General features: G+C 36.8%; 1 protein-coding gene and 1 pseudogene across 1 annotated transcript; one reads left to right on the forward strand and one right to left on the reverse strand.

The window, feature by feature from the left end:
• The first annotated feature begins 235 nt into the window (after nucleotides 1-235).
• On the forward strand, nucleotides 236-1,835 carry LOC132280985 (UDP-glycosyltransferase 92A1-like; annotated as a pseudogene).
• A 256-nt stretch (nucleotides 1,836-2,091) lies between these two features.
• Nucleotides 2,092-14,571, reverse strand: LOC132283966 (phosphomethylethanolamine N-methyltransferase-like). The gene is made up of 12 exons (XM_059786023.1): nucleotides 14,273-14,571; nucleotides 14,032-14,147; nucleotides 11,911-12,048; nucleotides 11,664-11,801; nucleotides 10,735-10,878; nucleotides 10,069-10,179; nucleotides 4,723-4,864; nucleotides 3,701-3,981; nucleotides 2,872-3,033; nucleotides 2,724-2,777; nucleotides 2,562-2,636; nucleotides 2,092-2,455 (listed from the first exon to the last, which is right to left on the reverse strand). The coding sequence occupies exons 1-12, from the start codon at nucleotides 14,283-14,285 to the stop codon at nucleotides 2,360-2,362; spliced, it is 1,470 nt and encodes a 489-aa protein (XP_059642006.1). The 5' UTR covers nucleotides 14,286-14,571; the 3' UTR covers nucleotides 2,092-2,359.
• Nucleotides 14,572-15,377: the final 806 nt, after the last annotated feature.

Consider the following 15,377-nt stretch of genomic DNA (forward strand, 5'->3'; position numbering starts at 1 on the left):
TAGTAACTGTTTAGTTCAGTCTAGTTTAGTTCTCTTTTTGACTCAAATTAAAACCAAACCGTTACATCATAAAATTGAACCAAATTAAAGGGTTCGGTTTCTCGACCGTGCTTCTCGAAAATATCCTAGGACCATTTGGTTATGAGAATTAAGTGAAGGTCCGGATTATCGGTTCTAACGGTTATTTGTGCTGGTTATATCAGATGCCAATAGTTAGGATCTATATACCAACTGACAAGAACACCTTTATTCACCTATACAAATTTTACAACTGAGAAAACAACCTATTTAGTTGTCTCTACTTTGTGCACACTACATATATACAAATGTATGTAGGGGACCAATGTATTGAGTTCCAACTTTCCCTACTCGGAGATGGCTGAAAGTTGCAATCAAAGAAACATTGTGATGTTTCCATTCATGGCTCAAGGCCATCTCATCCCTTTCTTGGCACTGGCAAGACAAATAGAGCAAAGGAAGGGTTTCACCGTCACCATTGTAAACACCCCACTGAACATCCAAAACCTCGGATCATCACTCCCTCCCGGCAGCAACATACGCCTTGCTGAGATCCCTTTCTTTAGCACTGACTATGGCCTCCCACCTGATTCGGAAAACACCGATACCCTGTCCTACATTCATGTCTGCCGCCTCTTGGAAGCCTCGGAAGATCTTGAATCGCCCTTCAAGAGCCTCCTCGTGAAAATGACTGAGCAGGAGGGTCGTGCACCGGTGTGTATCATCTCCGATATGTTCTTGGGATGGACAGTTAATGTTGCCAGCGAGCTTGGAATCTTTCATTCCGTGTTTATAGCTGGAGCTGACTACAGCATGGCGCTTTACTTCTCCATGTCATTGGACGACACACTCTGGCAGACCGATGATGATGAATTCTCACTGCCTAACTTTCCTGAAGCGCACAAGATACAGCAATCAAGAGTCGCCCATGACCTCAGATATACCGATGCTGCTGATTCCTGGTTCCTTTTTCGCAAACGCCAATTTTCACTTTGCTTGCGTTCTGATGCAATCTTGTTAAACACCATAGAAGGGCTAGGACAAAATGGTGTAACATATTTTAGCAGAAAAATGGGTGGTAAACCAGCATGGACTATTGGACCAGCCTCCTCTTCTATCATAAAAGAGGAACTACCTTTCAACAGCAATGGATACTACACTGAATGGCTCAATCTCCACCCACCAGCTTCGGTTCTCTACATATCGTTCGGATCACATAACACTATCTCAGCTGCACAAACTAAAGAATTGGCAATGGGGTTAGAAGCAAGCGGCAAGGCATTCATTTGGGTTGCTAGGCCAAGAATTCAGAGCTGAATGGTTGCCTGATGGATTCAAAGAAGGAATTAGGCGGAAATATCAGGGAATGGTAATACACGAATGGGCACCACAGCAGGAAATTCTCTCACACAAGTCCATAGGAGCATTTCTTAGCCATTGTGGTTGGAACTCCATACTGGAAAGTTTGTGTCAAGGCATACCAATAATTGGGTGGCCACTGGCTGGGGAGCAGTTCTTCAATTCCCATATGCTGGAAAAGGAAGTGGGCGTGTGCGTTGAGGTAGGAAGAGGAAGCAGCTTGGAAGTTGTCAGACATGATCGGATTACAAACGTGATAAAGATGGTGATGAACAAGACCGGAAAAGGTGAGGAGATGAGAAGAAAGGCCTGTGATATGAGAGAAGATGGAAGATGCAATTAGAGAGGGAGAAGGCTACAAGGGATCATCTGCAAAAGCAGTTGATGAGTTCATCCGCACAGCAATGTCCACAACGAAAAACTTATGTCCTCCCTCTCAAGTTGTAAAATTATTCTAAGAAGAAAATGAAAACTACAATGCTAAAATAGCTATTTCACTTGATATGGAACATGTCCAGTTCAAGCTGATGAATGATCGTGAAGATCATCTGCAAAAGCAGTTAATGATTTCTAAGCTTTTCCAGAATTTTTGTCAACAAGAAGAAATTTGAATCTCAGGAAACAAATGGATTTACCTACTACAATTTTTAAACTAGAATGATTAAATTAACAAGACAGAGTCATTCAGATAAGGAATGTCCAAAACACAGTGCAGACACACAAAATGATGCATACTAAAATAAGCACCATGTCAACTTTTGCATTGTTCTAATTCATGATCACATGAACAACAATATGACTAGGTCTCCGCCAAACCAGAATCCAACTACATGTTAAAATTCATTCTCACAAACAAACAATACATATATATTAATGTTATTACAAACCTGAATAATATAATCAGACCCCAATTTTATTCTCTAATGGCAAGTTGAGCTAGACTTGACATACATACCAACCACCAACAAGACTGGATCAGACCTCACTTTTTGGCAATGAACAGGCCCCACCTCTGCTCACCCGATGAACTCCTTAACAGCTTTGCCTTCCAACCACCAACTATATCATTATAGTCTTCCTGGAGATTATTCCACAAGCAACAAACAATAAAAAGAGTAAGTTCCGATAGCATATACCAACCAAAAAAACAGGACAAGTGCGTCGGGAATTGTAAGAGCACGCACTTCAGAAAAGTCCTGGATGAATGCTTCCCTGTCCTTCTCGACTGCATTTAATTCCTTCTGCAGAACTTCTATGAACTGTAACACAAGGAAAGCACTTATAGGTTAAGATGCTCAAATGAAAATACGCCACATAATACCAGGAAAACAAAGGTATATAAGAACCTGATCAGTTCGATCCTCTGCAATAACCTTGTCAAAACCAGCATCTCTAAGCATCTGTGTATTAACCAAAATAGAACGAGGAGTTTTGCAGGTCAGAAATTGGACTAGAGATAGGTTAACAATATTAATTTTAATGTGTGATATATACCTGGCCGTATGTTTCCACATCATGAAGATCATATCCTCTTTGCTTAATATACTCCGAAAATTCTGGCAACGGAGGTCCAACTCTTTTGCAGTAATCACTAATAAGGACTTTGCCTCCCGGCTTCAACCACTTGTAAAAAGATCTAAATAATGCAGGCTTGTCCTGAAAATACACCAAGAAGTGTTCGAGCTTTGTAAAAGTGGGAAATGCTTATAGGAGAAAAAAATACAAAAAGAAATCTGAGAAAAAAACAGAAATTCACTTTCAACTTAAACTTAATAGTGCAATATGTTTGACCAAGTACAGATGAGTCAACGAGCTGTTGGATTAGCTATTTTTTAAAAGGTCAATTCAAGTAGGAGAAAGATATATAGCAGTCTGTTCAAATGGTCAGACAATCAGCATGATTGTAACCAATCTCTAATAATCACTCGTAGGATGAATGAATTTTATATTGAATGTTTTACACATGCAAGTGTGTATTTAAACATTCTGCTTCAGAAGAAAATAATAAAACAAAAACATTTTTTTTTTTTTTTTTTTGATAAGTAATAAAACAAAAAAAAACAAAAACATTTTCCTCAAAAAAAATGATATATAGATAAATATAACTGATTCCACTCCGTTTCTTCCCAGAAAAATTAGGGGAAAATGTAAAAGAAAATAAAGAGAAATCATTTTAAATTTTTACTTTATACACACACACACACACACATATATATATTTATATATAAATTTTCATCTCATTCTTCCAGGCAACCTAAAGGAAACAACAAATTCAAAGACATCAACTAGAATATTTAAAGCTCTGTGAAGAGATTCCCATTACTTGAATGTGGAGAATGGTATCGCGGCTGTAGATCACGTCAAATGTGTTGTCAGGATATGATTTCTTGGTGCAATCAGCAACCTCAAATTCAACTGAACATTTGAGCCCTATTGCCTTTTCGAGGGCAAAAGAAACCATATTTATGGAGAGGTCAATGCCAACAACTTCAACATCAAAGTTCTCCGCCATGTAAAAGTCACCTCCCCCAATGCCACAGCCCACGTCTAGAACTTTCTGGCCAGGCTTAAGATCCAGCTTGGCAACAAATTCTTTCGTTGTATCTGCTCAAAGACAAAAAATCACTCAGAACAAATAGAAGTATACAAAGGAGAAAATGAATGCCTAGTGGGCAAGTCATTTGGCCTTCTACAGTAAGCAAGAGTTCACAGAAGAACCCCCCAAGGGGTTGACTCAAGTGGGTAAGACATTTGGCCCTGGTGCCTCACGAGGCATCAGGTCTAAGGCTCGACTTGGTGCAAACAATTCCTCTTTGGGGGGGGGGGGGGGGGGGGGAGGGGGACTTTGGTGTGGGTGTGGGGTTGGGGGTGTTGTTATGAGTATCAACCAGGGGACAATAAAGTTCACAGAGGACCATCCATATCTACTACTTGCCTCTTGCCTATAAAAAAGTGTTGTAAAGATTAAAACAGATGCATAGTACAGAAATTCACATGAAACACAAAAGACAGCCCATATCTACCACCTGCCTGTAGAGAAGTGTTGTAAAGATTAGGCAGAGTGCAGAATAGAAACTTTTTAAAAAATAAATAACGGACTAGAAAAGTGTCTGAAGTGAATGATAGAGACCTTATTCTATATGGCACTATAGCTTGTGAGTACCACTAGTTTGATGAACAGTTTGACAAAAAAATCTCAATATCAGGGTTTTCTATAGAGCCAAGTGGAGAGAGGCTTGGTTTTAACATTGGTAAAGATTAATTGATATAATATATTCTTTTTCTTTTTCAATTATGTTTATTGGATAGAGCACCAAAATGAAAAGATATTTTTGCATGGCATACCAATCCCGCCTGTGCTCACAAAACCTTGTCCAAAGACGCGCTCATAACGTAATATACCACTACATTTATATTGGACATTATCTAAGAACCGCTGGAACCCTTTATCATCCTCCGACCTGACTTTCTGCCACATCCAACAAATCTGCATCACGTAAACAGTAAAATTGAATTCTTCAGTACTTCACTTTAACCAAGACACAAAAAGAGCAACAAACGACGAGTGTCGATATTTTTGGTTTAGATATTTTGGCCAGTTGAACAACCTTTATAGATTAAAACAAGATTTTGGTTTCAAAAATGAAATTCGGTTAACCAGATGGAGACATTTAATTTATAATCTCTTAAGCAATAAATCAAATGAATAGTTATGACTAAATACTTATAGAATATGCATGCTTAGAGCAAAAAATCTGAAATTTAAAAGAAAACCAAATGATCATCGTAAGCAAAGGAGCTTTGATCAACAACAATAAGTTTTCCTAAGGTCCGGTAGAAACTGCACTAAAATCTAGTAGGCATGCAAATTTGACATTCTGGCTGGTTTGTGTTATCGTACTGGTCTTTCACATATCCTTGTTGAGTCACTCATTCAGTAGTCACTTGTGTAACAAAAAATATCAGTATATATTCCAAACCAAACAAAACCTTATATTACATTTGGTTAATATTTTAAGAACTCTTAATAACCTACTCATCTAGAAACCAAAACCGATATTTTAAGTACATTTAAAATCAAGTTGTGCCTTCATAAGCATGCAGACTCCCTTACACTAAGAGTGGGCCAAACACGTGCATGTATTATAATTAGTGTAAGCAGTGAGCTTCTAGCACAGAACCTTGTCAGCTCAGTAACGTGTTAATAACCAAGTCCTCTAAAAGTTTATGTTTAAAGAGACGATGTTACTTCTATAAATATATTATCAGCACAAAATAATTTTGAATATTGCTACATAAATTATTATTAAACAATTGATTAAAAATTTATACCATTTGATGAAAAATTAAGTCCGCCCGTGTTGTTTACATATCCAGTTCCAAGCCTCGATAAAGGACGAGAGACGCTTTAGGTAGCTTGACAGCCAAAGTAAAACTTTTGTCGTGACAAATATGAACATGAATCCTATAAATCTAAGAGTAAATTCTAGGGCTTCCTCTTACGCGACGCGTTCCATCAGCTTCTGGATGCTTCAAAAAATGGGCAAGTGGTGCCACATCGGCACCTGGATGTGGTAAAAACCGTACGGCCATCTTTTGTGCATTGCATACAGAGGAATCCACCAAAGATCCTTCTCCTTCCCCTTTTTCAGAAGAAAAGGAGGATCCGGACAAAATTGATGAAAAATAGGCAAGGTTTCCTGTGTTTTTCTGGACAAGCATGGGTAAAAACGTTACCCAATATGGTAGGCATAGGATAGGGGCTTGGAATATAGGAACACTAACAGGTAAAGGAATGGAGTTGGTAGGCACTATGATTAGGAAGATTAATATATTATGTCTACAAGAAACTAAGTCGGTAGGTACAAAAGCTAGAGAAATTGAAGGATATAAACTTTACAACACCTGAAAGAATAGACATAGAAATGGAGCAGGGGTAATCATTGATAAGAATTTAAAAGAAGGTGGTGTGACCGTTATTATAAAAGACGTTAGGATAATACTTGTAAAACTTGTATTAGGAGGTAATATATGTATATAGTTAGTGCCTATGAATCCTAAGTAGGACTAGGTGAACACATAATTTGGGAACATACGGATGAATATATCCTAGAGATACCCGTAGGAGTAAATATATAAATAGGAGGAGATTTTAATGGTCATGCAGGAAAGAATTGTGGAAGATATGAGATGGTACGTGGTGATTTGAGGATAGAAATGATGTTGGGGAGGTTATTTTAGATTTTTCCGTAGCGTATAATCTTATTAACTAAGAATATCTATTTTAAAAAGAGAGACGAACATTTAATGACCTTTACAAGTTGATCAAATGTGAGCCGAATCGATTTTCTTTTAACTAGAAAGATAGGTCGATTAACAAGCAGAGATTGTAAGTTTATCCAAGAGAGTTTAACATTACAACATAGGCTACTTGTTCTAGATGTATATATAAAAGGACAACCTAAAAGGACAATAGAACTATAAATGAATTAACCAAGGAACTAGGTGGTGGAATTTAAGAGGGGAGAAACTAGAATTATTAAAGAATAAGATGTTACAAGAAGCAACATGGACTGTTGAAGATGAAACAAACTCAATGTGGAATAAAATGACTACATGTATTAAAAGAGTAGCAAAAGATGTCATAGGTGAATCAAAAGGTACAGGATCATTATATAAAGAAACTTGGTGGTGGAATGAACAAGTCCAAAACATTGTAAAAACAAAACAGGAATCTTGGCAAAAAACTAAAAATAGCAAAAACTTTAAAAATACAAAAAATGTAAATAAGGAAGTTAAAAAGTAATAAGTGAAGCAAAACATAGAATATATGATGATCTTTGTTCTAAACTAGGAACAAAAGATGGGGAGACGAATATATATAAACTTGATAAACTAAGGGAGAGGAAAACTAGAAATTTTAGCAATATTAAATGCGTTGAGAGAGAAAATTCAAGGGTTTTAGCAAAAGATGATAAATTAAAGAATGATGGAAAAGTTATTTTGAGAAATTGTTAAATGAAAATCATCTAGCTAGTTTAGGCTTAGAAGAATATAGTAACTTTAGGGACAACATATTTTTCTGTAAGGCCAAGGAGTGTGAGGTTAGAAATGCCTTAAGGAAGATGAAATCAGGAAGGGCTTTAGGGCCCGATGGCATTCTTATTGAGGTTTGGAAGTGTCCAGGAGAGGATGGTTTGTTGTGGTTAACAAGATTGCTTAATAAACAAATATGCTTGGTTTGACTCTTTTCTCATATGCCAAGATAATAACAAATAAGAGAATGTCTGATGACAGGCAAAAAAAATTTTAATACCTGTATATAAAAATAAAGGGAATATATAAGTCATAATTATTATCGTGGTACTAAATTAACGAGTCATACTCTAAAACTTAAAGAGAGAGTGAGAAAAATACCTAAGACGAGAGACTGAAGTATCGGAAAATCAATTTTGATTCATGCCAGGAAAGTTGACAATGGAGACTGTAGGGGTTCGTTTTCATAACACAATAAAAATACATATAAATGGTGATATCATAACACAAATCTAAGTGATCCAGACAACAAAGTAGAATCCGAGGTGGACTGAGAGAGAGGGAAGCACAGGCAAACTCGAGAGAGAGGGTGAAGATGGCAGTGTAATAGCACACCATTGACTCCTTTTGTGGGGGTGTGGAAAGTATGGAGAAAGCATCTATATCAAAGAGCATGAGAGATCTCTATCTCTAGGAGGCAGTTTCCTCCTTCCTCTTTTTTCTTCTTCTTCTACTTGGCCTTGGATCACCTATTTATATAAGCCAAGTGAGAAGTTGGGTGATGTCACATGACAGCACATGTGGGCCCATTAACAGTATAAAATAATGTTAATTAAGATAGGTAAAAATTGTACAAGAGTCAAAATGGTATCTCTCTCTACGAGTCAGGTCGAGGGTCGACTCGACGAGCCCTGAACTTCATCCACCAAAACAAGAACCTCCTCGGATCCCAAGTAATCCTGAGTCTTGCTCCCAACTCAAGTCTTCAAGTCTTCGATCTTCAGTTCGATGAGTACTAATGACATAGTAAGTGCCACGTAACTTCGATTGTTGGTTGTTTGACCGTTTGACTTGTGAGCTATCGTTGCTGATGTGGCGTCACTTGTTGACCATTTAACCAAGTTTTGTGGGCCATGTGAAGTGAGATATGTTCAACACCTACAGAGACTATTTACTTATTGAGGAGACTAACAGAAATATATAGAGAGAAGAAGAAAGTTCACCATATGGTTTTTATTGATTTAGAGAAAGCCTATGATGGGATATCTACAGATCTAATATGGAGGGTTTTGGGGGAAAAAATGAGTCACAAAGGGATAATAATGACACAATCAAAGACATGTATCTATGGTCGTGTGACTATAGATAGAATGGCTGTAGGGAAACATGTGAATGTCGTAGGCTTACATCAAGGGTTAGGATTAAGCCCATACCTTTTTGCCTTAGTTATGGATGAGCTAACAAGACACATTCAAGATGAGATTCCATGGTGTATTTCATTTGTCGATGATATTGTTTTTCACCGATGAGAGGTTTCACAGGAAGCTCTAGAATTAAAAGGGTTTATAAGTAAAAATAAAACTAAATATATGGAGTGTAACTTTATTAAATCTAGAAATACAAAAGAGGATGTAGTGAAGCTTGGGAATCAAGAGGTGCAAAAAAGATAATATTTTTGTTATTTAGGCTCTATTATTCATAATGAAGGAGAAATTAGAGATGATGTTAATCATAGAATAAAGGCAGGATGGATTAAATGGAGGAGTGCATCTAATATATTGTGTGACCGGCATATTCCCTTAAGATTGTATAGCTCTTGGGACGCATTCCCCTCTTGAACACTTTCTAATACAATTTTACTTATCAAAAAAAAAAAAAAAATATTCCCTTAAGATTGAAAGGGAAATTCTATAGAATAACTATTAGACCAGCCATACTTTATGGGATAGAATGTTGGGTAGTTAGGACACATGTGCATAAAGGGAGTGGCAAAAATACGAATGTTTGGATGGATGTACAGTAAGACTATAAGGATGGCATTAGAAATGATCACAATTGTGAGATGGTTGGAGTAGCATCAATTGGAGATAAAATGAGAAAAAATCAGTTAAGATGGTTTAGATAGGTGCCACAAAGACCTTTAAATGTGCAAATTAGGAAGAGTGACAGTCCACATTGAGGGTAATACTAAGGGAAGAGGAAGACCAAAGTTAACATGAGGAAAGTTATTAAGAAAGGATGCGATAACATGTGGTTTGACTGAGGTCATGGCCTTAGATAGAGTTGAATGGAAAATAAGATTCATGTAGACAATGCCAAGTAGTTGGGAAAAAGGCTTTGGTTCTTCTTGTTGTTGTACCATTTGATGAAAAATTGTGTTTGGTTTAACGCATAACTAAAAAACAAAAAATAAGGAAAAGGAAAAGAAACAAATGCTTTTAGTTTCGAATGTTGATTCCAAGCATGCCTTTGTTTATTTAAATTGTATCAGCCTAAGACATGATAATGATTTGATCAATTTATTGGTTGAAAGATTAGAATACAATCTTTTCTATCCATTAACTGAAAGGAATTTCAAACCAAAACTAATACAATAACTTTTTTGGTCAAATCAGAAAAAAAAAGATTCAAAGATTCAAACCATAGACCTAGTACCTGATTTTGATTCTTTTTGTTTCTCACATAAGCTCCGATGCATTTGCAACTAACAAGAGAGAGTTCAAAAGAATTCCCAAAACCATCATGCATTTGGCATTCCTTGAAGACCTGCAATACAATATTGATCATAAAAAATATATAAATATGTAGTTGAATACTATATTTTATGCATGTTTAAGATGACTAAACCTTAAAAATAGATTAAACACATCTATGGTAAATATGAAGTTCGAGAAGAAAGTTGGGAAGATGAAATTTTTATTCTAAGTTTCTAACTTAATCAAGTATGAACTTTTGACTTGGAATTTAAGCTTAGATGATTCATTGATAATTTCATGAACATGGCAAAATAGCCTTTATCGAGTTCAGTGGAGTCAATTGAAGGAAAAACCAACTTCTCAAATTTCTAGTTCAATCAGTACATGGCTGGCTACATGCTTGACTACTTTGTGTTGAGCTAAGTTCCAAATTCCGCAGACAAAATCATGAGATAGATTCTTTTTGAAAAGTGATGTGATGATATCATGTTTTTCACGTGTTAATGTCCAAAGCCATTACAATCACCTGTAGTATATATGAAAATCAACAATTATTTATAACAACACTTCCAATTGGAACAATTCTGTGGCATATATTAAGAGTAAGGGTTGATAAAAGCTGAACCTTTGTATAAAATCTGGGTTCCCGATAGTGCGTTGGGTTATTCTTCCGTTTACAGTCTCCAGATTGATGAAAACATGATTCTCTGAAAAAAATAAACCCTCCAACCTTTAACCATTTGACCATTCTTTCTACAAGATTCTCAACCTGCAATTAAAAGAAAAGGGTAAAGAACAAGCAACAGAAATTTGAACAAAGACATTTGAATTATGCTCACAGTTTTTCAGACTTTAAATTGTATCCGAGAAGTCTTAGACATAATACATGGTAATGTGCTGGAATTGATCATCAATAAGAGTAGAATTTTACACTAAAAGAAGCAGTCAGATGGTGAATATACAACCAAAAACCAAAATATTATCAGTACAGGATAACAAAAATGCTCAACTGGTAATCACAAGCTTTAATGCTTCTGTGCACCCGCGAGAATAATAACACAAGCACATTCAGAGGAGCATCATCTTCTTCCTGGGTGAAGATAAATACAATGCCCCCAATTCTTCTATGCCTAGTTCTAGTTCATTTATATACAACTCCTCATGCTTACCACTGTGACCGAGTAAAGATGGGTGATATGTGGAGAAGAACAGAAAGATAGAATGCCAGACAAGAATTATTGTGAAGAAAGAAGGGAGAAAAGAACAGAATAGATGTAGTCATTGGAGCCATGAGATATATATAAAAGCTGAACTAATAGAAAATATATTCTAAAAAAAAATCCAAAAAAAACCTTTTTTTTTCCTTTTTTTTTTTTTTTTTTCTGTTAAAGATTCCTGTAACAATAACACTATCTGCAGAAGCCCATCCATTTCTCTTTTCAAGAGCACTGGTAAGTGATGAACTTACATAACTACCCAAGTTGACCTATTTCCAAACAGAATGCTGTGCTATCTGCTATTTCAAATAGAAGGGTTAGTAGAAAGAAAGTTCACCTCTCTATCTGAGAGATACATCAGTAGCCAGTTTGAAAATATTAAATCCATTGATTCTGCAGAAAATTCCAGGTCTGGAGAAGTGACATCAGCACACATAAAGTTGACATTTTTATAATGCCCGTTGATGCTTTCATTCTGCAAGGTAGGACATCAAAAGGAAAAATTATGACAAACTTTGCGCTGAAAGAACTATATATTCTACTTTACAAGATAGGATTGATCTTTATCGAGGGGAAAAAATTACCTTCTTTATAACACTTTCAATGAAGTCCAATGCTAGAACGTGCCCAGCTTTCTTAGCTAATTCACCAGTAAAACGACCAATACCAGCCCCTAGCTCAAGAACTGATTTTCCTTCAAAAGGTGGGAGCAGAGAGAGTACCTGTGCATATCACCAGTTATAATAAGTTTTGAGCATTTGTCATCGACATATAACCAAAATATCTGCAAAAACAAAAAGTAAATAATTATATTGCCGCTTTTATTTTCCCGGTTGGGGGTGAAAGATCACGTCAACAGTAGGTCTCAGCTCAACACACTGACAGAAAGACAAAATGAGATTATATCCATTTTTTATTTTTTTATTTTTTATTTTATATATATGACCATTATTCAAAGCTGAGAAAAGTAAAAGATTAAACAAAATGTCAAGACAGACAATTCTAAATCCAAGAAAATAGCCTGCAGCTGAACAGATTCCTCCAGTCCGGAGATTTGGAAGAGAAATACCCGAATGTGGTTCAGTCGGTGTTGGCTAGATCTACCTCGGATCATATTCTGTTGGTCTTGGAGTGCAGTGGATTGCGGAAGAGGATTTCTCCTTTTAGGTTTGAGAATATGTGGCTTTGACCAGAGAATTTCAAGGAGAAAGTGAAGGCTTGGTGGGAGGGGTATAGGGTGAGTGGCACCCAGAACTTCATTCTTGCGGGCAAGCTTCACTCATTGAAGGAAGACATCAAAAAGTGGAATAAGGAGGTGTTTGGATAAGGAGGTGTTTGGGAATTTGGAATGGAAGAAGAATAGGGCGCTATGAAAGATTGCAAAGATCGATCAGTTGGAGGGGTTGGAAGGCCTCGAGTAGACTAAGAGGCAAAGGAGGGATAAGTACCAGACGGAGATTGCGGAGAAAGCCATATCGAAAGAGATTTCGTGGCGCCAGAAATCTCTTAAAGGTGCCTTTTTTGGGAGGGACAACATGCAGTATTGGGAAGGTTCTTGACACTAGACAGCCTGAGGAGGAGGAGACAGATTATTGTCAATTGGTGTTGCATGTGCAAGAAAGATGAAAAGTCGGTTGATCATCTTCTACTGCATTGTCCTGCCTAGACAATTGGGGATTGCTTTTGGGGTTGTTCGGGCCCTTCGGGGTCCAGTGGGTCATGCCTTGGTCCTCGAAAGACATGCTAGAGGCTTGCAGAGGTTGTACAATGTGTCCCCAAGCCCATGACTTTTGGAGGGTAGCGCCTTTGTGTGTTTGGTGGTGTTTGTGGAGGGCATGGAATAGGGGATCCTTCGATGGTGAGGAGACTTCTATGGGGTCACTGAAATTCTCTATTACTAGTTCTCTTTTTGTTGGGTTCTTAGGAGAAATTGTAAATTTATGGGGGAGATAATTTATTTTTTAGATATATTGAGAGACTAGGGCCATATTTGGCCCTTGTGTAGCTTTTTCAGGTCCCGTTTCCCATTTGAACGCTTTCTAATACAATCTTACTTATCCAAAATATATTAACTAATCACACCCAATTGGGAAAAAAATGTGACAAGGGTAGGCAAGCAAGACACTAATGTAATGAATAATAAAAAAAATAAAAACACAACAACAACAACTTTAATATCCAAACATAATGTATTTCTTGAAGTTACAATGCTGAGACCACAACTAAGGAACAGTGCAGGTGCATAACTGCTGTACTAAAAAAGATTATGCGTGCATTTTTATTTTTTTTGAATAAATATGCACGTGCGCAGATGGTGAAGGGCAAGATTGAAAGGGCAAATATAGTTTTCTCATCTCATTGAAAATATTCTTTAGAAACTTCATTTTCATGAATAAAAATCGCCCTTTTTGAGTCGATGTTTAGTGTGAACAAGATTCCAAAACACCACCTATTGGTCGTTTTCCCAAAACAAAATATGGAGAAAATGATGCATATCAATGGCAATATCAACATCATAAGTCAATAAACCAATTAAAGCAGTTCAAATCAAAACCAAAAATGTACTGTAGTACTATTACAGAGAGTAAATTAAAGAATCTCAACCATCAATCATCACATCACACAATCACATCACACAAGCAACAAACTTTCATAAGATTATTTCTGCAAATGAAAGAAATAGAGAAAGAGAGAAACTGGGTTACTTCGGGTCTCTCTTCTTTGTCAAGATCAGACGCTTTAGAATCAAGCATCATAGCCTCGACAGTGAGATCCGCAGAGTGCTCGATCCAGTAGTTCTTTTGAACCTCGCGTTCTTGTCCTACACAAATATATATATGCACATATACATACATACAAACACCGAAAATGAGGCTTTCATACAATTATATTGCTGAGATCTGTGACCTTCATAGATGAAAGAGGAGAGAGAAGAAGAGATCTCACCTTGGAGAGCCATTTGAATCAAAGCTGAAAGGTGAGAAAGTGAATGAAGCGAGTGACAATAGGGGTTGGGTTAGAGATCGAAATCCGATAGAAATGTGGAATGGTTAGCTAAGAACCCTCAATGGCAAGGCGAGATCTAGAGAAAGTCCTTGATCTACGGTTGCACGCTCTTCCCTTCTGCTGCATTTCCCTATCTCACCACACCAGAGTCGTGTCTGCTTCGGTATTTGTATTTATAGGGAGAGAGGGCATGAGAGAGAGAGACACACTATTTTGTTGCGCAGAGTTCTGGCTGCTTCGGTATTTTTTTTATTTATAGAGAGAGAGAATGAGACTCGCTTTTAGAGAGAGAAAGGGGTAGAAAAGTAATTTGCAAAGAAGTCGAGAATCGGTGGGACGGGTGGGGTAGGGAATCTGATATGATATGTCACACGGCCAATGGACCCTTGCCACGTGATGCATGAGATTCCCTACTGTAGGGCAGCCCACCACAATGTTTGTCGCTACCATTTCTTAAATCTGATATTTAGTTTGTTTGTACGTCAAGTCGTCAACACAGAACAAAGAAGAGAAATTATTGAATATTTGAGTGTCTTTTTCTTCCAAAGTTAGAGAAATTATGGAATATTTGAGTGTCTTTTTCTTCTAAAGTTGGAGAAATTATTGAATGTCACGTGATTCATTCGGGGATTATTCAGTTGGCCTACTTTAGATCCGGCTATGATGAATAAATGATCAATGAAATATCTCACATTATTGAATGTCACGTCATACCGACAATTATTTATTGAAGTTGCAAAGCACAATACGGATGCAATTCGTTATCCATATTTCTAATTTACGTGACTGAAAAAATAAAAAATAAAATCAAAAACCCTAGTTGGCCCAAGTCTGTCTCATCTATGTAAGTCAATATATGAAGCTTGTACTCAGACCCTAGTGGCTGTCCTCACATATTACAAACGATCCATTGCATCATTGGAGCAATTGAAAAGAGTAACCAGAAAATGAAAGAACTTATGTTGCTTTTGGTACGTAGGAATTGAATAATAATTATAATTTTAATGTTTGTTTAGATTAATTTAAAATTTAGAATAAAATAAAT

The sequence above is a fragment of the Cornus florida genome, unplaced genomic scaffold, assembly GCF_030987335.1.
Source record: "Cornus florida cultivar Cherokee Brave unplaced genomic scaffold, ASM3098733v1 CherokeeBrave_3.0.0_Hap2_Chr11, whole genome shotgun sequence".
In the NCBI taxonomy this organism is placed as follows: Eukaryota; Viridiplantae; Streptophyta; class Magnoliopsida; order Cornales; family Cornaceae; genus Cornus; species Cornus florida.